At 33.3% G+C, this 26,151-nt stretch overlaps 1 protein-coding gene across 1 annotated transcript in view; it reads right to left on the bottom strand.

The window, feature by feature from the left end:
- Positions 1-26,151, bottom strand: part of Sec23a (SEC23 homolog A, COPII coat complex component) — a 49,426-nt gene that overhangs the window by 10,471 nt on the left and 12,804 nt on the right. The window contains exons 8-17 of the mRNA XM_015491385.2: positions 24,539-24,697; positions 22,455-22,570; positions 17,695-17,818; positions 15,758-15,838; positions 14,694-14,783; positions 12,918-13,024; positions 9,358-9,521; positions 9,207-9,243; positions 3,784-3,973; positions 1,396-1,482 (exon numbers count right to left, since the gene is read on the bottom strand). Of these exons, the coding sequence (XP_015346871.1) occupies positions 1,396-1,482; positions 3,784-3,973; positions 9,207-9,243; positions 9,358-9,521; positions 12,918-13,024; positions 14,694-14,783; positions 15,758-15,838; positions 17,695-17,818; positions 22,455-22,570; positions 24,539-24,697 (1,155 nt within the window). The remainder of the gene's footprint in view (positions 1-1,395; positions 1,483-3,783; positions 3,974-9,206; positions 9,244-9,357; positions 9,522-12,917; positions 13,025-14,693; positions 14,784-15,757; positions 15,839-17,694; positions 17,819-22,454; positions 22,571-24,538; positions 24,698-26,151) is intronic.

Below are 26,151 nucleotides of genomic sequence, written 5' to 3'. Positions count from 1 at the left end.
CTAGTTTTAAAACAATTGAAGGAATTACTTTAAATTTCTTGCCCATCTAAAAATCTTATGATTTTTTTCAAAGGAAATAATATTCAGAAAGTGACAGAAAAGTATTCCATTTATCTCAATTTTTTAAAGTTAAAAATACTAATTTCAGTAGATAAAATATTCTTAGGTAAACAAAAAATTAGGAGATTTCTTCTCCTTTAAAAGAAAAACAAAATAAAAGTTTATGAGATGTGAGTGGACTCAATTAAAAATAATCAAATAATAATAATGAATAAAACTTTTAAAGTTCTAGAGTATTACTTAAAAGGATATTTTTAGTAACATCTTTACTATTCCAATGCAAATCTAAAATAATTTACAATTAAACAAAATTTAAAGATAAATCTGTATAAGTTACTAAAATACTAGACTATAAGCTTGAGCGCAGGTCTGTGAAAAATCGATCTCTTCTAAACATCCAGAGTATGCTACTTTTTTATACAGTGGATGTACTTAAATATTGGCTGGATAAATTCAGTAAGAATAGAGTTCTGCTAAATACCTGAGTTAAAGCTTAATGGTTTCTCAAATATTCTACTCTTTTCAATCATTTACCATTCCAATTAAGTTATAAATTTTAATTCATTTATGCCTTAAATGAACTTTTCAAGATCATGTGAGACACTTTTTAAAATAACTTATAATGATCACATGAAATAATGAAAAAAAAAAATTTGTCTCCTGACAAAGGCTGGCTTTTATCCTCTCTTCAAGGTACAACCCAAAAATCTCATATATCTATGCACATGTCAATGTTTTTACATTCACAGCACTTGATTTGTATAAAATCTATTTGTACAAACATGTATAGACAAATGAGAACAACAAAAAAACAGAGGAGGGTCAATTGTGATTGAAACCTAAAAACCTAAATTAAGAAGAATCACATTATATACACACAGGTTGAGCATTCCTTATTTGAGATCCTTGGAACCAGAAGTGTTATGGACTTCAGATTTTTTTTCAGATTTTTAAATACATTTAAATGCATACACATAATGAAATATCTTGGGGGTGGAAGCCCAATCTAAACAAAAATTCATTATGTATTATATAGTTATTACAGATACAATCTGAAGGTAGTTTTTCCATAATATTTTTAATAACTTTGAGCATGACACAAAGTTTCATAGTGGAATTTTCTACTTGACTCATGTCAGTGTGCAAAGTATCAGATTTTGGAGTATTTCAGATTTGGAGTTTTGGATTAGGCATGCTCAACCTGTATTTTATAAACAGGGAAATCAAAGTTTATTATCAGAGATGAACACTAGCTATATTAATACAGGAGTTAAAAACCTTCCTTGAGTAAAAAAGACTTTACATGCATAGCCTTAAATGGCTACAGGATCTTACCTCACCATGATAAATCAAAATCTGGAAGAATGTGTCCATGAGAAGAATACGATCTGCAAGAATGCTGCTGCTATCAAGAAGAACCGGCTAACATGGAGAAAACAATCAGAGTTACAAAAAAATTAACTACTTAAAGATACAAAATGGATCTTTCCAGGATTTTCTTTTTAATTGTGGAACTGGTGGTTTAATCCAGGAGCATTCTACCACTGATCTACACCTCCAGCCCTGCTTAAAATTTTTTATTTTGAGGAAGGGTCTCACTAAGTTGCCCAAGTTGGCCTCGAACTTGCTATTCTCCTGCCTCAGCATCCCAAGTTGCTGGTATTACAGGCATGTAGCACTATACTCAGCTCCAGAATAGTTTTTGATTCTGAAATTTTTATTACTTAAAATCTCTTAGTATTAAAAAAAAATTCTTGCAGTGTATTTTAATTTAATTTTCTAAGATATCTTTACAAACTGAGGTAACAAAAAATAGAGTCAAGAAGAAATCAAGGATAACTCTTAAGCTTAATAGTGGCAGCAATAAATGAAATGAGAAAGGCTTGGGATAGAGCAAATTTCCATATATGAATAAAAAGGAGTGGACCAAACTGATGATATAAATTTGGGTATCATATGCCCAAAGATGGTAATTAAAACCATGGGATTAGAATGCATCACCCAGAGAGGGGAGAAGATAAGGAAAACAAAAGATTGAGCCTATAAGCATGCCAATATTTACAAGTCTTAAAGGGACCTTCATGAGTAGGGGAATACCAGGTGAGAACAGTAGGAGTCAGAAAAGACTAAAGCATAAGGTTTTTGAGAAGAGAGTCCTTATTAGCAAATACTGTGAATAGCTTGTTGAAACAAGTTGTGGAATAATGGTGGTCTTGATAAGAGCCATTTTAATATAATGTTAGGGACAAAAACAGAATATATGACATGTTCAACCCGTATATTATAAAGTGGGAAATGTATGACATGTGATGAATGTCAAGTGAGAAAGTGTAGACAATAAATAACTTTTTTGAATTTAATTGTGAGCAGAGAAATTGATGATAATTAAAGAAAATGTAAGGAAAGGATGAGGGTTTTGATAGTTTTCTTTTTCAACCTGACTGCTGTTAAAGTTTCTAGGTTAATGAGAATGATACAGATGGACACAAAAGTGGTGATGCAGGAGAGAAAGAAATAATTTCAAAAGCAAAGCCTTAGGAAAATGAGGTTAATGGGATTCATGTATTAAATGAAATGGTTGGAATTTGATAGGAGCAGGGACTAGGGATGGTGGGATTCAATTTTCTTCTAGACACTATTCTACATTTTTCCCAGTGTCTACAGTTTATATACATTACTCTGAAATAAGAAGTTACTTATAAAACTTATTTTTTTGATTCAAAGAGTTACAAAATTAAAATACATAGCCAAACCAACGTATTTTAAAAATGTATTTTCCTAGTAGAAACTATTTGACAAATTATTTAAAAATTACACTAACAAAATAAAACATTTCCTACTATTTTATAAGACATGAGGTATCATGAAGGATCACTAACAAATAGAAATCACAAATATTCTCTATATACTGATCCTTCTTCAAGTATTACTTTCAAATACAGTCATTACAAATTTTTATAAGTGGTAAAACAGACAATTCAGAATATAGAACAGAAAAACTGTTCACTGATAACAGGTTAAAGTAAATGGAACAGTTTGATAAGGAAGTTAAGCCATCATTCTTCTAAGTATGTCTTAAATATAGCAACTGTATCTTATGTTCTCAAAGGACCAAAGGAAAATGAGACTATGTTTAGACAGAATACTGTAACTATCTGACACTAAATTTTGAAATCAGCTGAGTACTACAGAATCACAATCACATCTGAATATTGTTAAAGATATGAAGTATAATCATAGGCCAGGAATGGTTACACACACCTAAATCCCAGCAGCTCGGGAGGCTGAGGAAGGAGGATCACAAGTTCAAAGCTAGCCTCAGCAACTTAGCATGGCCCTAAGCAACTTAGCAAGACCCTTTCTCAAAATAAAACACAATACAGGTTGGAGATGTGGCTCAGTGGTTAAACACCCATGGGTTCAATTCCTGGTACCAAAAAAAAGAATAATCATAAGTGTTACAGGATTTGATCAACCAAATGGTCAGACAAAATCATCTAAAAGTCTCTTCTACAATATTTTTATATTATTTTTAATGATCTCTCACTATACTTACCAAGATATCTAGTATAAAAAAAGCTCTCATAAATATTTTTAAGTGAATAAGTGATTCAATTCTTGTATATAATAATTATATATATTTTTTTAAATTAACTGTTCTATTTTAATGCCAAACATCACAGTAGTAAGACCAATGAACATTTGTGTGTGTGTTCCTCCTACCTCTGGTGGTCCACTAAAAGAATATGCATACAGAATAGGCTGAATCATGATTAGAGACTGGGTCAGATCTTGACGCATAAAATGATGACGATAATACGAACTTTCATCGGGACTATTGTTAAAAACTTGCAAGAAAGGAGATCGTCTTAAATGAAACATAAACTGTAAAATAAAATATGAGATATTGTTACTGATTTTAATATCAGGACAGCAGTTTACAATCAAGAAAAGCATTTGATTACAACTATAAACAATACAATAAACAATTTATGTTGAGAACATTCTAAACAATATTCCTCAGAAATTCATGCTATTTATCAGCTGCTTGAAAATATAATTCTATGAAAAGAAAAAAAATTAAATGAGAGGTAACTCCAAAATATAAAAGTAGGAAAAAAACTTCTTGTTCAAATCTATTCTTCTGAAGCTGATGCCAGGTAGTGTTTTATCAGCTTCTCTGTTGTTATTTTTTTGTTTTTTTAACATATATATATTTTTAGCTGTCAATGGATGTTATTTTATTTATTTATATGCAGTGCTAAGAATCGAATACAGTGCCTCACACATGCTAGGCAAGTGTTCTACCACTGAGCCACAACCCTAGTCCCAGCATTCTGTTTTTATCCCTCATCCCTCTGACCACAACTCTGGGTTTTTTCATTACTACATCAAAAGGCTCTCAAAAAAAAAACAAAAGTAGATTAAAATACTTTTTATTTTTGACATGATCTAATTACTAAATTCTTAGGTAAATATTTTGGGGATAAAGACTTCCCTTGAATTTAATGTATGCCACTTTTATCTATCTATCTTATTTATTTATTTATTTATTTATTCTTGGTACCGGGGTTTGAACCCAGGGGCACTTAACTGAGCTACATCCTAATTCCTTTGAATTTTTACTTTGAGACAAGATCTCACTAAATCCCTCTGCCTGAGTCTACTAAGTCACTGGATTCCCAGAGTGTGCCTATGCATGTGCCTCTGGCACCTTTATATAAGATCCTCAGGTTTTGAAAAACCTAAGGAAAAAATATTTCTGAGTTTTCTGCTTCCTACTTCCAACAGAAGGGAAAAAAGGAGATTGGTGGGATCACTCTGAACATCTAAAATTCCAAAGAGAAGTCTTAGAGTAAGGACAAAAGAGGAAGAAAGGAAACTGAAAAACTCAGTCTAACATATAGTATGCTAATACCCACATTCATTTTGCTTTTTTTTTTCAATCACAAAGATAAGGCCTCAGAAAGGACTTTGCATGCCTTAAGACAAATAGATCCTGTTTTTTTCCTTAATTCTCTAAAACCTCATTAGTTTAGAAAAGTCTCCCTTTATTTAAAAAAAAAAAAAAAAATGGGGTTTCTGGATCACAAATCAACAAAGGATCTAGCTTTTTTTTTCTTTTTAATTAGTTTTATTTTGACTNTCCCTCCCTCCCTCCTCCTGATCCCCTTCTTCTATTCTACTGGTCTCCCTTCTACTTTTTTTTAAATTTGTTCTAATTATTTATACATGAGAATAGAATGTATTTTGACACATTGTTCACAAATGGAGCATAACTTCTCATTCCTCTGGCTGTACCTGGTGCAGAATCACACCAATTATACATGTACATAGGGTAATAATGTCTGTCTTATTCTACCATCCTTCTAATCCCCATTGCCCCACCCCTCCCCTCTGCACAATCCAAAGTTCCTTCATTCTTCCCTACCACCCCACCCCACCCTTCGCCCCATTCATGGATCAACATTCTCTTATCAGAGAAAACATTTGGCCTTTGGTTTTTTGGAACTGGCTTATTTCACTTATGATGTTCTCTAGTTCCATCCATTCACATGCAAATGCCATAACTGAAAAGTTTTTAAGACTTATGTAACTGTTCTATCTTCTGGAAATGTTTACCATAGTAGTTGCATATGAGTTAAGGACAAAAACAACAGGCAAAATGTAATAAACAAAAAGTAACAAAAGGTTCACTGCTAGAAGTTGTGCAGGACTCTTGCTACCTGGAATGTTCAGCTCTATCATTTATTTGTGCCCTACAAAGAAAGTAAAAGGTATATATGGCTTAATCTAATTTTAGCTTCCAGGAAAAACCATTTCAGAATCAGAGTTATCCAAGGATAGAAAAGTCATAGATGGAGGCTCAGTTACAGAGCACTTGCCTATCATGTTTTTGTTCTGCTTTGTTTGGCATTAGGAATTAAACCCAAGGCCCCTTTACCACTGAGGAAACCAGTCCTTTTTTTATTTTGAGAGGGTTTCTCTAAGTTGCTGAGGGTCTTGCTAAATTGCTGAGGCTGATCTCAAACATGTGTTCTTCCTGCCTTAGCATCCAGAGTCACTGGGATTCCAGACATGCAACACCACACCCAGCTACTTGCCTATCATATGAGAGGCCCTGGGTTCAATCCCAAGCAGGCAAGCAGGAAGGAAAGAAGTCATTATAATAGAGTTAATCCTTGGAAAAAAAAAAAAACCCAGATCTGAGAATAAGAGCATTGCTATCTTAATTTTCCCTCATAATGCTTCACTGGCAAATTAATAAACTCGTCATTGTCCAATGATAGCCACTAGCTACATGTGGCAATTTAAATTAATTAAAATCAAATAAAAATTAGAAAGTCAGTTCCTCAATTGCACTAGCCAAATTTCAAGTGTTGATTAGCTACATGTGGGTGCCAGTTCTGTAATAGTGCATTTCTAACATTGCATAAACTTCTGGATAGTGATGACAGAATATCATATATACTTGAGAAGATCTAGAATACCAAATATATTGAATAGATTTTGTGAAAAAGTCAGTATGTCAGGCATTATTCAGAACTATCAGCCACATTATATTAACTATACACCTGTCAAAATGTGTCCCAAATTCTGTTAAAATAATGTATTAGGCAAACCTGATGTTATAATAATGAGGGAAACAAAGGATTATTGAGCTGGGCAGAGTGGGAACATGCCTGTAATCCCAGCTACTCAGGAGGCTGAGGCAGGAGGATTACAAATTTAAGGCCAGCCTCAGCAATTTAGCAAGACCCTGTCTCAAAATAAAAAAAAGAAGGGCTGGGACAATAGCTTAGTGATAGAACACCTCTGAGTTCAATCCCCAGTACCAAAAAAAAAAAAAAAATCCCAGAGTTGGAAGTATCTGATACTTATGCCAAAAATTTCTGCTTTAATTGTGAGCATTTCTTTCATGTCATTAAATACTCTTATTACTACTTCAATTTTAATGCCTGACTAGCATTTCAATACTGACATACACCATAACTATCTTAACCAATCAATCCCTCATTATTGGCATCTTCATTTATCCTATTGTAATTTTAGAATAAATTCTGAGAGATTTCTAAGTAAAATATAGTTTTTAAGTTTTTGATGTAGTCAACAACTTCCTTGACACACGTGGTTATAAAGATGTTTATAAAGGCTACACAGATTCATATACCAAAACTACAAACTATGAAGTTTTCCATTTCCCTGACTACAGGGCAACTCTAGCAATTATCCCATTTTTCTCAGTCTTACAAGAATTGGTAAGAACCTAGCAATGCCAACATGTAAAAGAATAGTAAATAAAATGTTAGGACAAACTGCAATCTGGGAAATCAAAAAATTCCATTTTAGAGAGTTGGGAGAGTAGCTCAGTGGTATAACACGTACTTAGTGTTCAAAAGGCCTTGGGTTCAATATTCAGCACTCCAAAACACAGGTTTCATTATAAAACAGTATTAGCCAAAGAATTGATGACATTTCACATAATGCTAAAGAAGTTTGTGTAACAAGGTAAAAAATAACAATATCCCTATTCAGAATGACAAGTTCACAGGTTTCACCAATGTCATGGCAGGTTTTTAAATGATAGTAAAATTCCAGAAAATTTTGCTACTGCAAAGATAAGCTTCTCTATTGCCCAAAACAAATAAAGGTCAAAATATATTTAATGATTTATCTTCCTCTCTGGAATGAAAGGTCCATCTCTGAGGAACTGTGTTGGCATTTGTACTGATAGTGTCCCATCAATGGCTGACTCTGTGAGAAGTTAAATCTCTGTTTTTTTTAAAAAAAAAAAAAAAAGATACACTAATACTGTCATAACACTGTTTTCTACAGAGAGATGCTTCACAGAATTTTTTTCTCCTTGGTCTTTAATTCAACCTTAGTTGTAAAAATCACATAATTAAAATTACTTTGTGTTCTTTTCTCTCTACACTAATATATTGACTAAAACCAAAAGTTGAGTGAGAATTTCAGTCTGAGGGATTAATCTGATATTTTGCATAAAATAATTTATTAAATTCACATGTTTTATAAATAAAGATGAAAGTGGAAAAAAAATAGCTAATGCTAGATGTGGTGGCATACATCCACAATTCTAGCTATTCAGGAGGCTGAAGCAGGAGAACAAGGCCAGCCTGGGCAACCCAGCCAAACTCTGTATCAAAAATAAAAAATAAAAAAGAGCTGGGATGTAGCTCAGTGGTAGAGCACTAGCCTAACATGTGTAAGGTCCTGGTTCTATCCCAAGTACTGCAAAAAAAAAAAGAGAGAGAGACTAACTTTACTAAACAAAGCCTAGTTCACTCAAGACTATTTTTAAAACATGAAATAAAGCACAACCTATTTGATAGTTTAAAAGCAAATTAGTTGTCTCTTGTACTCAATAGCTTAACAGAGCTCTCTCCATAGGGTATTCAAGCTGAAGAGTGAATGCAGAGGTACTTTCAAGAAAATGACAGGCCAGAGGAGTAAAAGTAGAACATTAATAAAGTCTTCTAGGGGGCTGGGATTGTGGCTCAGCAGTAGAGCACTCCCCTAGCACGGGTGGGATCCGGGTTCGATCCTCAGCAACACATAAAAATAAAGGCATTGTGTTGTGTCCATTTACACTTAAAAAATAAATATATATATTTATATATATTAATAAATATATTAAATATAATGTATATAATATATAAATATATTTTATATTTATATTATATATATATATATATATATATATATATATAAAGTTAAAATTAATTAATTAATTAAATAAAGCCTTCTAGGTCACAATGTGAGAAATGGGTTCCTGGTATGTTTACAAAATCAAGTAAATCAACACCAATCATTTTTCTAGCATATATTTGTAATCTATGTAATTTGTAATTGATACTTGTCTATATTTCTATATTTAATATGTATAATTTATATATACCTCACTTTTAAAATATGTATTTACAATATGAAGTTCCATTCAATATTAAACAGAAATAAAACTAACAATGAATATACAAAAAAAGTAGTAAGAGCAGTTACAGTAATACCTAACTAAATTTCAAACTAATTTCATACCAACTAAAATCAATAGAAAAATATAGGTTACATACTTGCCATTCTTTCATGTTAAGGAAAAAAAGGAATTCACTTTTACTGGAAGTTACTACTGAATTTTACTATCATTACTATGGTATTGTCTCAGTAATTTAAATAGGAATCCCTCATATAGTACTTCAGGGTCACTGTTAAGTACTTTTAAGGAGATACAGCAAACATATTACAAATGAAAACATATGTTTATTAGAGAAGCACAATGTTTATTTACCAGTCGAATGAGCTGTCTGTCCAGCCATCTGAGCACATCTGGTCCTTCCTCTGTTTCTGCTCTATATATTGCTAGCCGGGCCATAAGAATGGCAGCTGCCTCCTGGTCAAAAGATGCAGCGATGTTTTGGATTTGAGTTTGAGCATCTGCCCAGCTAAAGAAATAAGAAAGTACAGAAATGTTGCTGAATTATATTCACATCATCATAGTTGGCCACCACACAGATTTAAATTTGAAAAATGAAGAAAACTACTTCAATATTTCAAATTCCAACACTACATAGACAAATTAGCTTTGGGGAGGGGGGGTAGAAGCTTTTTTTGGTTGTTTGAATTGTTTTGTTTCAGTGATACCAGGGATTGAATGCAGGACTTCATACAAGCTAGGCAAGCACACAATCACTGAACTACATCCCCAGACCTACCACATTTTTTAAAAAGAAATCACTAATACTTGTTTCACTGCAGCATTGTTTTCACAAAAATATAACCAAACCTAAAAAAATTCTCTAAAGTAAACCGTAAATGCATATATCCACAATCCTGAAAACAGTAAGATTTTTACAAGTAAACATAATAGTATACACATGTATGTATGTATATGTGTGTATATATATATATATATATATATATATATATATATATATATATATACACACACATATACATACATATACACATAGATACACGAATCTCTTTATCAGATGTTAGGACTTTATTTCTTCAATTTTATAAAAGCAGAAAAGGGGCTTAGGAAATAGCTCAGTGGTAAAACATTTTCACAGCATGTGTCAGGCCCTGGTTTACTCCCTAGTACCACCAAAGGGGGAATTAAGCAGAAAAATGGAAATATAAAAATAAAGATTTTCTCTAAGCCTAAACTGGAAAACAACAGAATTTTTTCTCATTAGCCTTTGATCATTAGTGCTAAAAAAAATCACATAATTAAAATTACTTCATATTCTTTTCTCTCCACTTTAGTATACTGACTAAAATCAAAAGTTACATGAGAATTTCAACCTGAGGGATTAATTTGATATTATGCATAAAATAGCAGTAATTTATTAAATTCACATGTTCTATAAATCCAATTCAGTAAAACTATTGCTGGGCTATCTTTGTTTATATTTGTTTATTTGATATTTCAAAGGTGCAGTTTTTTGTTTTTGTTTTTTTAAAGAGAGAAAGAGAGAATTTTTCAATATTTATTTTTCAGTTTTCGGTGGACACAACATCTTTATTTTATTTTTATGTGGTGCTGAGGATTGAACCCAGCGCCCCATGCATGCCAGGTGAGCACGTTACTGCTTGAGCCACATCCCCAGCCCAAAGGTGCAGTTTTATATTATTCAGATGATCCTAGTTCCAAAGTACCTCACTTTGAGCAAGACTGGCAATATTTATGAACTTTCTGAAAATAAATGTTGAACCAATTTTACAGATAAGACCAATCCCAAGGGAATTTGGGTAGTAAAATCTTTAAAGTTCTTCTCCCTTCTTCTTCTATTGTTAGTTTTCTGAGAATAAATAAAAAAGGGCACTGAAAATTTTGAAAATTATTTTTAATGAAATTTATGTACAGTGACTACATGAATAGTTTAGCTTAAATACTAATTATTTATTTTCAAATAATCAAAGAATTAAAAACAAAATCGTTTAAATGAAGACTTTCCCAACTGATAACCATAAAAGTGACATTTTTTCTTGTAAAAATATAATGGTTCAACAACAGAAATATATTAGAGCAAGTAAACACAATGAAAACATGCTAATTATAACATGTTAATTATAAGAAAAATTTCACCCAGAAAACCCAAGATTTCTGACACTGTAAAAATCTCCTGTTTTGTCAATATCCCTTCACAATGATTCTTACTAGTCTCAAGCCAAACTTTCCAGATCCAAGTTATTTTCTAGGAAAAAATAGGATAACTATGATTATTTTCTCAGGCCTCTAAAGTCATATTTCTAGTAAATGAAGAAAAGACTCCACCCCTGAAACCTTATCCCTGCCTTTGATGTACCACCTTAAATAAACCACAGGAGCCTTTTTCTAATTGTCTAACTCCAGGTCCTGTGTGGACTGAACCTACAGGGCTCCACCTTTTCCAACTTTTTCTTTTGTTCTTGATTAAATATTCTAGACCAATTTCTTAGGTAGCTTACACCCTCCTTAGCAGGAAGAAGAACCCCCTTGAGCTTAAGCTGGCACTGGCCACCTCCCCATATGTTATGCCTAACTATTCCCCTCTGAAGATTCTGCCTACATCAATACAATGAGACAAAACCATGTTACACAAAACACTATCCTATAATCTTAACTACTAGAGACTTTACCTTGTGTGGTCTTAACGGGTGCTAGTCAAAGTGTGGTATATGAACCAGGTCTCATTTCCCATGAGATAAGAATACAAACTAAAAATTTCAGAAAATTTTGAGCAACTCAACAAAATAATTTTATGTCTAATGAATCTACTAATAAAAAATAGGAACTGTGTTTTGAGTGGCTTTTTAAAATCTAATTTTCCTAGTAATTCAATTTTTTATATTTAATAAAAGCATTCATTCCCAAAGAATTCGAAGAAAAAAAAACACAATTGGCCTTTTAGCATAGATTATTTAAAGATGGACCCATATGATGGTGAGCCTCCACCATCATATAAAGACCAAGTATGTTCAAGTCTCTTGCATTCACACTCTCCTCTAACAGTACCACAAAACAGAAGCTGAACAAAGATCTGAAAAATGAATTAAATAACTAATAACACTTGAAAAGAAACATAGTTAAGAATTTTATCATCCACTGAAAAATAATGCTACTAATCAGTACATTACATATAAGGTATATACATACTTATATATGTATATATATATGTATGTACTGATTTATATATGTATATAGATACACAGAAAGATATAGATTTTATATAAAGATATAGATATTACTGCCTATTAAAGAAAAATGTTTGATTCTTCCCTCTCCTCTTTCATTGTTATGAGGTAAATAAAAATATTTTGAAGAATGGGTCTCAGGACTTTTTAAAAATTGCTCTTACACTTCTTATCAATCAATGTGGCTCAGTGGTTGACTGCCCCTACAATAAACAAAGTGGGTTTGAAAAAAATAAAATGCTGTTAATTGTAAATGTTCGCTTTCTACTTGTGTCTCCCAAAATGGGAATCCAATTTGGAATTATGACCTATAATAGTTTTTTTTTTTTTAGAGAGAGAGAGAATTTTTTTAATATTTATTTTTTTAGTTCTTGGTGGACACAACATCTTTTTATTTTTTTATTTTTATGTGGTGCTGAGGATCGAACCCAGCGCCCCGCGTGTGCCAGGCGAGCGCGCTACCGCTTGAGCCACATCCCCAGCCCAATAGTTTGGATATGTAAATTAAGTCTCTAACAAATAAAATTTATAGGCTAGGAATACAGCTCAGTGGTAGAGCACTTGCTTAGCATGCCCGAGACCCTAGGCTTGATCCTAGCACCACAAAAAACAAACAAACAAAAAAAAAATATATATATATATATATATATATAACTTACTTCCTAGCAATGGTGGTCACTCTGATGCGCCTCTGCCCACTTGAATGCTGATACTGGGTAACAAACTGGATTGCACCACGTCCTCCTTGAGGAATTGGAGCATTATGCTGTGTAAAAACAAATGAGTAAAAACTAAACAAAATTTACTATGTTATTATCATAGACTACATATTCTCTAGTAATAATAAAATTCATTCAAAAATTAAAAAGTCTCCCATCAAGCAAAAGCCAGGACCAGACAGCTTCACTGCTCAATTCTAACAAACATGTAAAGAAGAACTACTGGTATTAACCAATTCTTCTCAAAATATTCCAAAAAACTGAAGAGGAAAGAACTCTTCCAACTGAGACCAGCATTGCCCTGATAACAAAACCAAACAAGGTTGCAACAAAAATAGATAACTACAGGTCAATGTCCATAATGAATATTGATGCAAAAATTCTAAACAAAATAACAGCAAACCAAATTCAAGAACAAATTAAAGCCAAGCATGGTGGCATACACTTACAATCCCAGCAGCTAAGGAGGCTAAGGCAGGAAGATCACAAGTTCAAAGCCAACCTTAGCAACTTAGCAAGGCCCTAAACAACTCAGCAAAACTCTGTCTCTAAATAAAGTATTAAAAAAGGGCTGGGAATGTGGCTCAGTGGTTGACTGCCCTTACGTTCAAACCCCAGTACCAAAAAGAAAAAAAGCAAATTAAAAAGATTATTCACCATGATCAAGTAAAATTCTTCTCAAGAATACAAAAAAACAAATAAATAAATGTAATCATCTTGATAGATGAAGAAAATACAATTTGACAAAACTGAAAATCCCTTTATAGGGCTGGGGACATAGTTCAGTTGGTAGAGTGCATGCACAGGCACTGGGTTCAATCCCCAGCACCACAATAAATAAAATAAAATAAAGGTATTGTATCTACGTACAACTAAAAAAAAATTTTTTAATCCCTTTTTAAAAACACTAAACAAGTTAGGTATGGAAGGAACATACTTCAACATAAAAGGGGAAAGGTAAAAGCTTTCTAAGATCTATAATGAGATCTTGGTTTGCTGTTATTTAGTTTAGAAAATTTTTCACATTTTTATTCAACACAATATTAGAAGTACTACCTAGAGCAATTAGGCAAGAGAAGGAAATCAAGGGCATTCAAATTGGAAATGAGGAATCAAAGTGTCACTGTTAACAAACAACACGATCTTTCCCAAAGTGCAGAAAATCCTAACTATTCCACCAAAAAACGGAAATAATAAACAAATTCAAAGTTGCAGGATACAAAATTAACATACAAAATTCAGTAGCACTGCTATACACCAATGGCAGATTATAGAAATCAAGGGCTAGAGATGTAGCTCATGGTAGAGTACTTTCCTACCATGCACAAGGCCATGGTTTCAATCCCCAGCAGCATAAAAAAAATAAAAAGAAGTAGAAAGCAATTCCATTTACAATAACAGCTACAAAGAAAATAAAATACTTATGAATACATTTTATCAAAGAGGGAAAAGATTTTTACAATGAAAATTATAAAATGTTGATGAGAGAAATTAAACAAGCTAAAACAAATGGAAAGACAACTGTGTTCATGGACTAGAAGAACTAATATCATTAATATGTCCATGCTACCCAAGGCTATCTACAGATCCATTTCAATTCCTTAAAATACCAATGATATCCTTCACAGAACTAGAAAAAAAATCCTAAAATTCATATGAAATATTCATGACCTAAATTAAATATACTTTTAAATATTCAAATACAGAAAGTCATACCTGATTAACAACCTCAAAATATATAGCTAAGGTTGTAGTGGGACTGAGTCCACATATCTTCCATTGACAAGTGCCACCCGTTCCTATCTCCTGTAAAAACAAAATATAGTATGCTTGAAAGCCAGAGAACATAATTTATTAATATAAATTAAGGACAAAAAAATCTCCAGTAAGAAAAAATATTTCAATTTTCAAACCAATTCACTTCATGTTAAAAGCTTAAGAGTTGCTGGGCCTGTAATCCTAGTGTCTCAGGAGGCTAAAACAGGAGGTTCACAAATTCAAGGCCAGCAACTTGAATTTAGCAAGATCCTATATCAAAATTTAAAAAAAAAAAAAAAAGCTTAAGAGTTTTTTAAGACCATATCATGAGTGGGTGCACACACACCTGTAATCCCACTGTAATCCCAATAGCTTGGGAAGCTAAGGCAGGAGGATTACAAATTCAAAGCCAGGCTCAGCAAAAGAGAGGCACTAAGCAATTCAGGGAGACCCTGTCTCTAAATAAAATACAAAAAAGAGCTGGGGATATGGCTCAATGGTTAATTGCCCCTGAGTTCAATTCCCAGTACCAAAAAAAAAAAAAGTTTTTAACTTAAGAATGGATGGGAAAGTGTATGTGAAAAGAGCATAGAACACAAATAGAAGCATATCAGAAGAAAATAAACCACATAAAACAGGCCATATAATAATTTAAAAAGGAATGCCACACCAAATCTTTCTTGGTGCTGCCCAAGAATCAACTGTATTTCTTTTTAAGAATAAAAGTGACTTCAGGCCTCAAGCAGGGGTTATGGCTCGGTGGTAGAGCACTTGCCTAGCATGCATGAGGCACTGGGTTCACTCCCCGGCACCACATAAAAATAAACAAATAAAATAAAGGTGATGTGTCCATCTACAACTAAAAAAAAAATTCAAAGTGTTGGTTGTAGCTCAGTAATAGAGCGCTAGCCTAGCATGTGTAAAGTACGGGTTTCAATTCTCAGCACAGCATATAAATAAAATACAATAAAGGCCCATCGACAACTAAAAAAAAAATTTATAAAAGAATAAAAGTGACCTACATTTTCAGATACACAGGGTCCTTTGGAACTGAGAGACACACAGGGTCCAATTGCTCCTGAAATCTTTATTTCCCTTGAAGTCTGCAAAACAAGAATACAGTCTGGTTTCCTCAAAGATAAGCTTATATGTTCATTTCAAAGTATTTAAGAATGTTAAGATATTCTTCCATATTTAAAACTAAAAACCCAACAAAAATACACTAAAATTGAAAATAATTCATCACTGAGCACTTTAATGCTGATAACTCCCATATTTAAAATACAGCTCAAACTTAATTTTACTTCTCTTTTCTATCAACCTATAGGAGGTCTCCCTTTGGAAATATCACCCTGAATTGAAACTTACACCATGCCCAAAATTAATACGCATTAATCCAAAACCATAGTTTTCCTCCCACATAAAAATCTTGTCCAGCCAGGCACAAGGGCACATGCCTATAATCTCAGCAGCTCGGGAGGCTGAGACAGGATGATCGCAAGTTCAAAGCCAGCCTCAGCAACTTAGTGAGGCACTAAGCAACTCAATGAGACCCTGTTTCTAAATAAAATACAAAATAGCCCAGGGCTGGGATGTAGTTCAATGGTTGACTGCTCCTGAGTTCAATTCCCAGTACTAAAAAAAAAAAAAAAAAAAAAAAAATTTGTCCAGATGGTCTCTCTCTGGTCTTTACTGTCACAAAAATTTAACCTATCACATTATCTTCTATCTAAAAAAAGTAGAAAGCCTATTTATTTTCTTGCTTGAGCTTCTTTTCATGACTTATCCTAAACAGACAAGTTACCTAAGAATAACTGTCTTTTACCTAAGACAGTTATTCACTATACTACAATGACTTTTGCAGACAAAAGCATCTCCAAACTACAACCAACCCACATAATTAAAACTATTTCTCCTATATTCCAATACAAATCGTACACTCTCACTGGACATTTTTCTCAAATACTTCATATTGATTCTCACCTCTCTGCCTCTCTCCTCATTGGGCTCCTGAGTAAAATGCATTCTCCTCCCATCTTTCAAAAATTATGACACTCGCCTAGGATACATTGTGCCCTACATGAATTCATTTTTCTTCCCTAAACACTATATCTGCTATTCAATTCTATCACATGAGTTAGTCTTGTCTTTCTATCCTATGACAAGACTACACCTTAGATATCTCTTGACATCTCACTTTTTTTTTTCAGAGTCAAAGAACAAACTTGCCTTGTGCATACTAGACAAGGGTTCTGCCACTGAGCTAAATCCCCAAACCATCTCTCGACATCTCTATAATTCCTAAGCATTATGCTGGATATACAGCAAGAACTAAATTCAATAACAAGATTAATATTTAATTAATATTCAAAATCATGCTTATAATATACATGTAACTAACAAACCCTTTAAGTTTTTTAAATGCAAATTTGAAATGAATAATAGAATTTTATAACAACTAACCACAAAATTATTCTATGTCAAATCTTAAATGACACAAAATAGTTTATCTTAAGTTAGATAATTTCTCCATTAAAAATACTGGCACTAAAATTAATAAATTTAGCACTAAAAAGATAAAGCATACTTTAAAAATTAAAACCAATATAAAGAAACAATAGAAAGGTAAAAGAAATTTACTCACATAATTCTACTTATAATAATTGTTTAAAAACGCTCAATCTCTTCAAGTGAACAAAATCTCTAATTCGAGATTTCAATAGAAGAGCTGGGGATGTAGTTAAGGGCAGAGCATTTGATTAGCATGTATAAGGCCCTGGGTTCTAACCCCAGCACCACAAAAACAAATGAAAACAAAAAGATTTCAATATAAAATAACAACTATTTCACTATTTTCAAAGCATACATTGAATTTTATTAATGATATTTTAAAATTATGATCAAGCCTACAATTTCTCTCTTGATAAACATATCATATGTGGGAAGTTTTGGTTCTTACCTTTATTTCTAATGTACCACCAAAGCCCATTTTAAATTGTCCATGCATATCTTTGGTAAAGACTCTTTGAAAAGTTTGTTTGAATAAAGATGTGTTGAAAGAATCACCCATTACCATGTATCCACTGCATGGGAAAAATGAAACAATGTATGAGACACATTAAAATGGGTTCATGTGTTACCAGAAAATGAATTAACTCTCAAGACTACCAATAAATTTTAAAGATATCTCCCAAAATGTGCTGTATTATTACCATTAGTGTTTAAGACTGAAATATAAATGAAAATATCCTCACTCTACAAATAATCTTAATTCTGAGTGTATCTGCATGCCCCCCACACTTGCAATCTGTCCTCAGCAATTTTTTTAAAATTTTGCCTTAAATAGAAACACATTCACACATTAAAAATTCAAAAGGCACAACATGCTATTAAGTGGGGCTGGGGATGTAGCTCAGTTGGTAGAGTGCTTGGTGCATGTCTCGCATGCCCAAAGCCCTGGGTTCAATCCCCAGCAACACACACACACACACACACACACACACACACAAATGCTATACAGTAACAAATGTGTTTCTCCTACCCCTGCCTCTCAGTTCTGCATATTGGTAAAGATATCTGACATTTTATAGCATACATTTTCATTCTTTTGTTTGTTTGTTTATTTGTTTGGCAGTACTGGGAATAGAACCCAGCAGCGCTCAACCACTGAGTTATATGCCCAGCCCTTTCTTTGTTTAAGACAGGGTCTAGCTAAATTGCTCAGGCTGGTCTTGAACTTGTGATCCTCCTGCCTCAGTCTCCCAAACTGCTAGGATTACAGACATGTACCACCATGCCCAGGGCATTCTTATTCTTAAAAATAGAGGGAAGTATTTATGGAACATTTTCACTTTATACCCTTAGGCATTGTTTAAATTTCTCACTTTGGCAGCACATAGAGTACAGAGTATAAGTTGGAAAATTATACTTAAGAGCCCCACACAGAAGATAAGTTCCATGACAACAGATATTTTATGTTTCGTTCATTGCTGTATTCTAGTCCCTTGAACAGTTTGCCAGGGTAGAGGTCAGTGGAGCACTTGCTTAGCATACACAAAGGCCCAGGTTCAATCCCTAGCACTGCAATGAAAACAAATAAAACTGTTTGCTACAAAGTTGGTGCTCATTAATATTTATTAGATGAACTAATAACTAAATAAACCTGAGAAATAAATTGACATACCTGAGTTTCTTAAAACTTAATGAAATTATCTCAAAAGTAATAACTTCTAATGGAAGAAGAGGAAACATGTCCCAATTTATCCTATGAAGCTAACCCAAAAGACATCATAAGAAATCTATACCTTAATATGCCCTATGAAAATAGATGCAAGAATCCTCAAGAAAATACCAAAAATTGAATCTGACTATAAAAAGGGTTATGTGACCATGACCATATGAGGTTCAACCCAGGAATGTAAGGTAGACTTAACAAACAAAAATCAGGGGATGAGGTAATAGCTCAGTAGTAAAGTGCTTGCCTACTATGCACAGGCCTTGGATTTGATGATGGTAGTAGTAGAGGAGGAGGGGGAGGGGCAGGGGAAATTTAATTCTTTCATACTATGATTTTCATCTAGTATGAAAATCTATTTTCATCATAGTATGAAAAATTAAATGATTTCCCTCTACGATTAAAAACAACACAAGATGTCCACTATCACTTTTTTTATTCAACATTGTATTGTACATTCTATCCAGAGTGATTAGATAGGCATCTAGATAGAAAGGAAGAAGTGACATGGTCTTATATATAGGAATTCCTAAGAAATCCACAAAAAAAAAATTAAAACTAATATAAGTGTTCAGCAACGCTGTCATATACAAAATCAATATAAAAACTTGATTGTGGGGGACTGGTTCAATTCTCAGCACCACATATAAATAAATTAAAATAAAGGTTCACTGACAACTAAAACATTTTTTTTAAAAAAAACTGATTATGGGCTGGGATTATGGCTCAGTGGTAGAGTGCTTGCCTAGCAGGTGTGAGGCACTGGATTCAATCCTCAGAACCACCATAAATAAAGGTACTGTGTCTATCTACAACTAAAAAATTTATTTAACAAGAAAAAACTGATTGTGTTCCTAACACTAACAATAAACAACATGAGAACAGAATTAATGAAATGATTCCATTTATAATAGCATTAAAAATAAAATATTTAGGAATATAAATTTAACAAAAATAAAAAACTGGTTCACTGAAACCTATAGAACACTTCAAAGAAATTTTAAAAGACCTTAATAAACAGAAAGACATTCTATGTTCACAGGTAAAACAATATTTAAGATAACAGTACTCTCAAAGAACTTGAAGGGACACAAATAGGAAAAGAAGTTATATTATCTGTTTGCTGATGACAAAATCCTATATCTAACAAGACCCAAAAAACTCTACCAGAAGACTTCTAGAGCTGATAAATGAATTCAGCAAAGCAAGATCAATATTCATAAATCAATAGCTTTCCTATACTCCAACAGAGATTCTATTGAAAAAGAAATCAGGAAAATCATCCCATTCGCAATAACTCAAAAAAAAAGAAAAAAAAAACTTGGGAATTAATCTAACCAAGGAAGTAAAAGATCTCTGCAATTAAAATTATAGAACACTGAAGAAAAAAAATTGAAGAACACTTTAGAAGATGAAAAGATCTCTCATGTTCTTGGATAGGCAGAATTAGTACTTTCAAAATGGCCATACTACCAAAAGCAATATACAGATTCAATGCAGCCCCATCAAAATACCAATGACATTCTTCACAGAACTAGGAAAAGAAAAACAATAGTCCTTAAATTCATTTGGATAAATTAAAGACCCAGAATATCCTAAGCAATCCTGAGCAAGAAGAGTGATACAAAAGGCATCACAATACCAGATCTCAAATCATACTACAGAGCTATAGGAAGGTATTGGCATTCACACAAACATGAAGACCAGTGGAATAGACACAGAGGCAAACCCACATACTTACAGCCATCTAGTACTTGACAAAGGTGCCAAAAATACATGTTGGTGAAAAGACAGTCTTTTTAAGAAATGGTACTGGGAAAACTGGATATGTATATGTAGAAGAATGAAACTAGATCCCTCTCTCTCACCCTGAACAATATCAAATTAAAGTGGATCAAGGCTTAGGAATTAGAAATCCTGCAACTGCTAGAAGAAAACTTAGGGTCAGCACTCCATCATACAGGTGCAGGCACCAAAACTTCCTTAACAAGACTCTAAAGCTCAAGAAATAAAACCAAGAATCAATAGGTAGAATGGCACCAAATTAAAAAGCTTCTGCACAGCAAAGTAAACAATTAAGAGTGTGAAGACAAAGCCTGCAGAATAGAAGAAATTCTTTGCCAGCTATTCCTCTGACAAGGGGTTAAGATCCAGAATGTGTCAAGAACTCAAAAAGCTAACAAAATCAACTTCACTCCTACATATGTATCTAAGAGAAACTTTTAAGCACAGTATTTACCCAAAAACTTGCACACAATGTTTAAATTAGCAATGATCCATAATAATCAAAAAATGGCAATGAAATGTTCATGATAGATTGATAAAATATGGTATATCCATACAATGGAATATTGTTAAATGAAGTTGAACCTCCTTCTTCCCTTTTTATTATACAATAACAAAGAAATAAAGCTGGGTGTGGTGGTACATGCTAATAGGGAGGCTGAAGAAGCAGCATCTCAAATTTGAAGACAGTCTAGGCAATTTAGCAAGACCTTGTTTCAAAACCAAAATAAAATTTAGAAAAAGGATTAAAGATGTAGCTCTGTAGTGGAGTACTTTCCAAGCATGTGTGAGGTCCTTGGTTCAATCCCCAGTACTGCCAAAAAAATACTGTTACATCATAAATATGAAACTTGAAACATTATGCTAAGTGAAGACCACATATTATATTATTCCATTTATATAAATTATACAGAATAGGCAATTCATGGCTGCATTATCCAAAGTACATGTATGAAGACTCAAATTGTGTGTCAACATACTTTATATATAAACAGAGATGTGAAAAATTGTGGTATACTTGTGTAATAAGAATTGTAATGCAAAAAAAAAAAAATAACCAAAGTACATGTATAAAGGCATGAATTGGCGTGAACACACTCTATATACAAAGATGAAAAATTGTACTCTATATGTGTAGTAAGAATTGTAATGCATTCCGCTGTCATGTATTTAAAAAAATAAAATCAATAAAACTAAAAAAAAATTATGTTAGAAGGTTTTATATTTACAGAGAAGTTTCAAAGAGAGTTCTGCATATCTTGTACCCAATTTCCTCTGTTGTTAACAATCCACATTATTGTGGCACTCTGTGACAGTGAGGAACCAACATAGATTCATAGCTTCAGGCTCACCTTGTGTTTTCCCTGTCCAAACCCTAGAATCAGCCAATTCTACTAGAACCCTTGATTACTTTTAGTAGACACCAAGATCTGGGTACTGGGTGTCCTCACTGCTACTGGACCATGATTGCTCATAGGCCCTTTTAATAGACAGAACTATTGTATATAACAACATTATATTTTAGACAAAAATGTAAAGTGTGTTTACACAAGAAACATTGAAACTGTTAATAAGATATTGCCCTGAAGTGATAAGACAATGATTCTTTTATTTTCCTAAATAGTCATTATTTGGTTTGTATTTGTAAACTGTCATCATGAATTTAGAATTGCAAAAATTATACAAATTTAAATACATACCCAGTAAGGTTGGGACAGCATTTCATCTCCAGGAGACCTGTCTGATCTAATGCACACGCGTAGATGTCAATAACATGACCAGTTGTAGCAGCTCGATTAGCCAATGCTTCAAAATGCTATAAAAGATTTAAGATTAAAAGAATTCATAAATTCATTAAAAGATTTATTCTTACTTTTCTAGAATATCTCACAAAAATGATACAATAACTTCTAGAAGTCTGACATTTTCACATTATTTTATTTAAAAGCCACTAGTTCGGGCTGGGGATGTGGCTCAAGCGGTAGCGCGCTTGCCTGGCGTGCGTGCGGCCCGGGTTCGATCCTCAGCACCACGTACAAACAAAGATGTTGTGTCTGCCGAAAACTAAAAAATAAATATTAAAATTCTCTCAAAAAATAAAAAAAAAAATAAAAAAATAAAAGCCACTAGTTCTAAATAAATCCCTAAATGAAGCAAAATTTAAAGAAAGGTATACCAAACATCTTGCTATTCATCTGTCAAAAGACTAGAACAAGGGCTGGGGACATAGCTCAGTTGGTAGATGTGTTTGCCTTGCATACATAAGGAACTGGGTTCAATCTCTGACACCACAAAAAAAAAAAGAAAAAGTAAGAGTAGAATAAGACAGATTCTTTAATTCTTTTTCCTGGTTAAGTTCACACGCAAGTAATGAAAACAGACAATTCCAAAAGCAAAAAGATAAAGAAAACATATTTTGTAGCTCTAACCAAGAAAACTTGGAAGCTCAAAAGGGAAATTAGGCTGGGTACAGTTGTCATACAGTTGTAATCCCGGCTACTCAAGAGGCCAAGGCAGGAAGATCATAGGTTTGACAGCAGCCTGGACAACTTCACAAGACCCTGTTTCAAAAAATAAAGTAAAAAGGCCTGGGGATGTAGCTCAGTGGTAAAGTGCCCCTGGGTTCAATCCCCAGTACAGAAACATTAAAAAAAAAAAAAAAAGGAAATTAGTTGTCAGGAAAAAAAAATCTATTAACAATGACAAACATAATGTCATTAGTTACTTTTATAAATTTGGCCAAGGGCTGGGGTTGTGGCTCAGTGGTAGAGCATTTGCCTAGCACATGTGAGGCACTGGGTTCAATCCTAGCACCATATAAAAAATAAATAAATAAATAAAGGTAGTGTGTCCATCTACAACTAGAAATTTAAAAAAAAAAAAAATTTGGTGGGCGTGGTGGCACACACGCCTGTAATCCCAGCAGCTCAAGAAGCCAAGGCAGGAGGATAAGGAATTCAAAGCCAGCTTCAGCAAAAGTGAGGCACTAAGCAACTCAGTGAGACTCTGTCTCTAAATAAAAATACAAAATAGGACTGGGGATATGACTCAGTGGTTGAGTGCCCCTGTGTTCCATCCCTGCACACCCCCCAAAAAATTAACAGTGACTATCCAAAAAATATGAGATAATACAACACAACTAAGCTAAAACTGAACTCTAGAGAATTAAAAAGAAAAAAAAAGGGACATTAACAGGCAATATAAGAGTCCAGACCCTGTCTCAAAAAAATAAAGTAAAAGACCTGGGGATTTGCACAAAATCAAAAAACAAAATGAAGTCAGATGAACAGAAAATAACTCACAAGAAAATATGAAACATTCAAACTACAAACATTTCAGTCAGTTGTGGTGGCACATGCCTATAATCCCAGACTTAGAAGTCTGAGGCAGGAGGAGTCCAAGTTTGAGGTCAGCCTCAGAAACTTTTCAAGGCCCAAACAACTGAGCAAGACCCTGTCGAAAAATTTTTAAAATCATTTTTTTATTTTGAGACAGGGTCTCACTAATTTGCCCAAGGTAGCCAAAAACTTGTGATCATCCTGTCTCAACCTCCAGATTTACTAGGATTACAGGTGTACACCACCATGCCTGGCTACAATTAAATTTTAAATATTTGAAACCAGAAAAACTGTTACAACTTTCAAGGCAAAAAAAAAAATGACTATTTCCTCAGTTCTGAATAGCAGTTATAATATCAGACTTCATGAAACCAGATTTCTACAGAAATCATCAAAACAACTTAGTACCTTCTAGTAAGATAATAAGACTTAAAAACAAAAATTACCTTGGTTCCCTTTTTAACATATTTGGCATTGTCTTTTTCAATGTCATGCCATGATCTTATAGGTGTCTTCAATTCGTCTCCAACCACCATTCCAGGTCCCTGAGTAGCAGGACCACCAATGAACATCATGATACGAGCACCAGTGTTGGGGAAAGTACACTATTGGAAAAAAGAAACTCATCAAAAGAGTTTAAATGAAAATGAGAAAGATATAGATATACAAATTCTGATGTTATTTAAAGAAAAGTGGGAAGAATGTATTTTCTAAGAAATAAAATAATTTAATGTTTAAAATGAAATTAAAAACCAGATGTTTGAATTTCTTTTGAAATTCTCTTCTAAATAGTAGTGCATTACTAATTTTAAAATAACCTATAACCCTAATGCCTATTAACAAAGACATTTCACCTGCTTAACTAGTCCCAGAGAAGCAGAAAGAAACACAGAAGACATCTCTTTTCTGTCCAGCCCAGTGCAGGAGATCAAACCCAGGGCCTCGTACATGGTAGGCAAGTGCTCTACCATAGAATTACAGCCCCAGCCCCACAGAAAACAAAAATAAAGGGCTGAGGATGTAGCTAAAACTACTTTTTGGTTTTCATTTTTATGCATTCTTAGATATTATTTGAATGAAATCATGTTTGTTACTTCCATAACTTTCTCAAACTAGTTTAATAAACAAAAGTAATTTTCATTTTGGTAATCTAAAATAAAAACAGTCATGTAAAAATGAAAAAAGGAAGAACAAGAACAAATGAAATACACATAAACATTTTTATAAAACTAAAGCACAAATAACATTCAAACTTCAAATTTCCTATAAATTAAAAAAAAAAAAAAGGCAGTAAATTCCACTGATCATTACATCCTTTCACTGCAGTATTCACAAAGAGCAAACGTAATTTGGAGAAATGGGTACAAACGGGAAGAAAAAAGAAGGAAGCCAACAACAGACCTAGAACAGCCAGATTCAAATAAAAACTTAATAAGGAACATTAAAGAAGAACTAGAAGATAACCAAGAGAATGAAAATGAAATAAAGAAGTAAAGAGATAAGCCGGGCATGGTGACACATGCCTATAATCCCAGTGGCTCAGAAAGTTGACATAGGAGGATCACAAATTCAACTTAGCCAAGCCCTAAGCAACTTAGCAAAACCCTGTCTCAAAATGTAATAAAATAGGTAAACCTAAGTAAAGTGTTTTCCCCAAGTTCTGGGAGCCCCTCTAGCAAATTAATCAAACCTGAAAATGGAGTTGTGAAAACCCCCAATTTACAGCTGGTCAGTCAGAATTACAAGTGACAACTTACTACTTGCAATGGGTATCTGAAATGGGGGAGCAGTCTTGTGAAATCGAGCCCTTAATCCATAAGATGTGATGCTACCTTTAGGTAGACAATGTCAGAATTAAATTGAATTATGGGCTAGGGTTGTGGCTCAGTGGTAGAGCACTCGCCTTGCACATGCGAGGCCCTGGGTTCAATCCTCAGCACCACATAGATATAAATAAATAAAATAAAGGTATTGTGTGCAACTACAACTAAAAAATAAATATTAAAAAAAAAGAATTAAATTGAATTAAAGAACATCTAGCTGGTGTCCACTGCAGGAC

This window comes from Marmota marmota, unplaced genomic scaffold, assembly GCF_001458135.2.
Source record: "Marmota marmota marmota unplaced genomic scaffold, marMar, whole genome shotgun sequence".
In the NCBI taxonomy this organism is placed as follows: domain Eukaryota; kingdom Metazoa; phylum Chordata; class Mammalia; order Rodentia; family Sciuridae; genus Marmota; species Marmota marmota.
The sequence above is the reverse complement of the archived record's forward strand: the minus strand, read 5'-3'. Positions and strand labels throughout refer to the sequence as shown.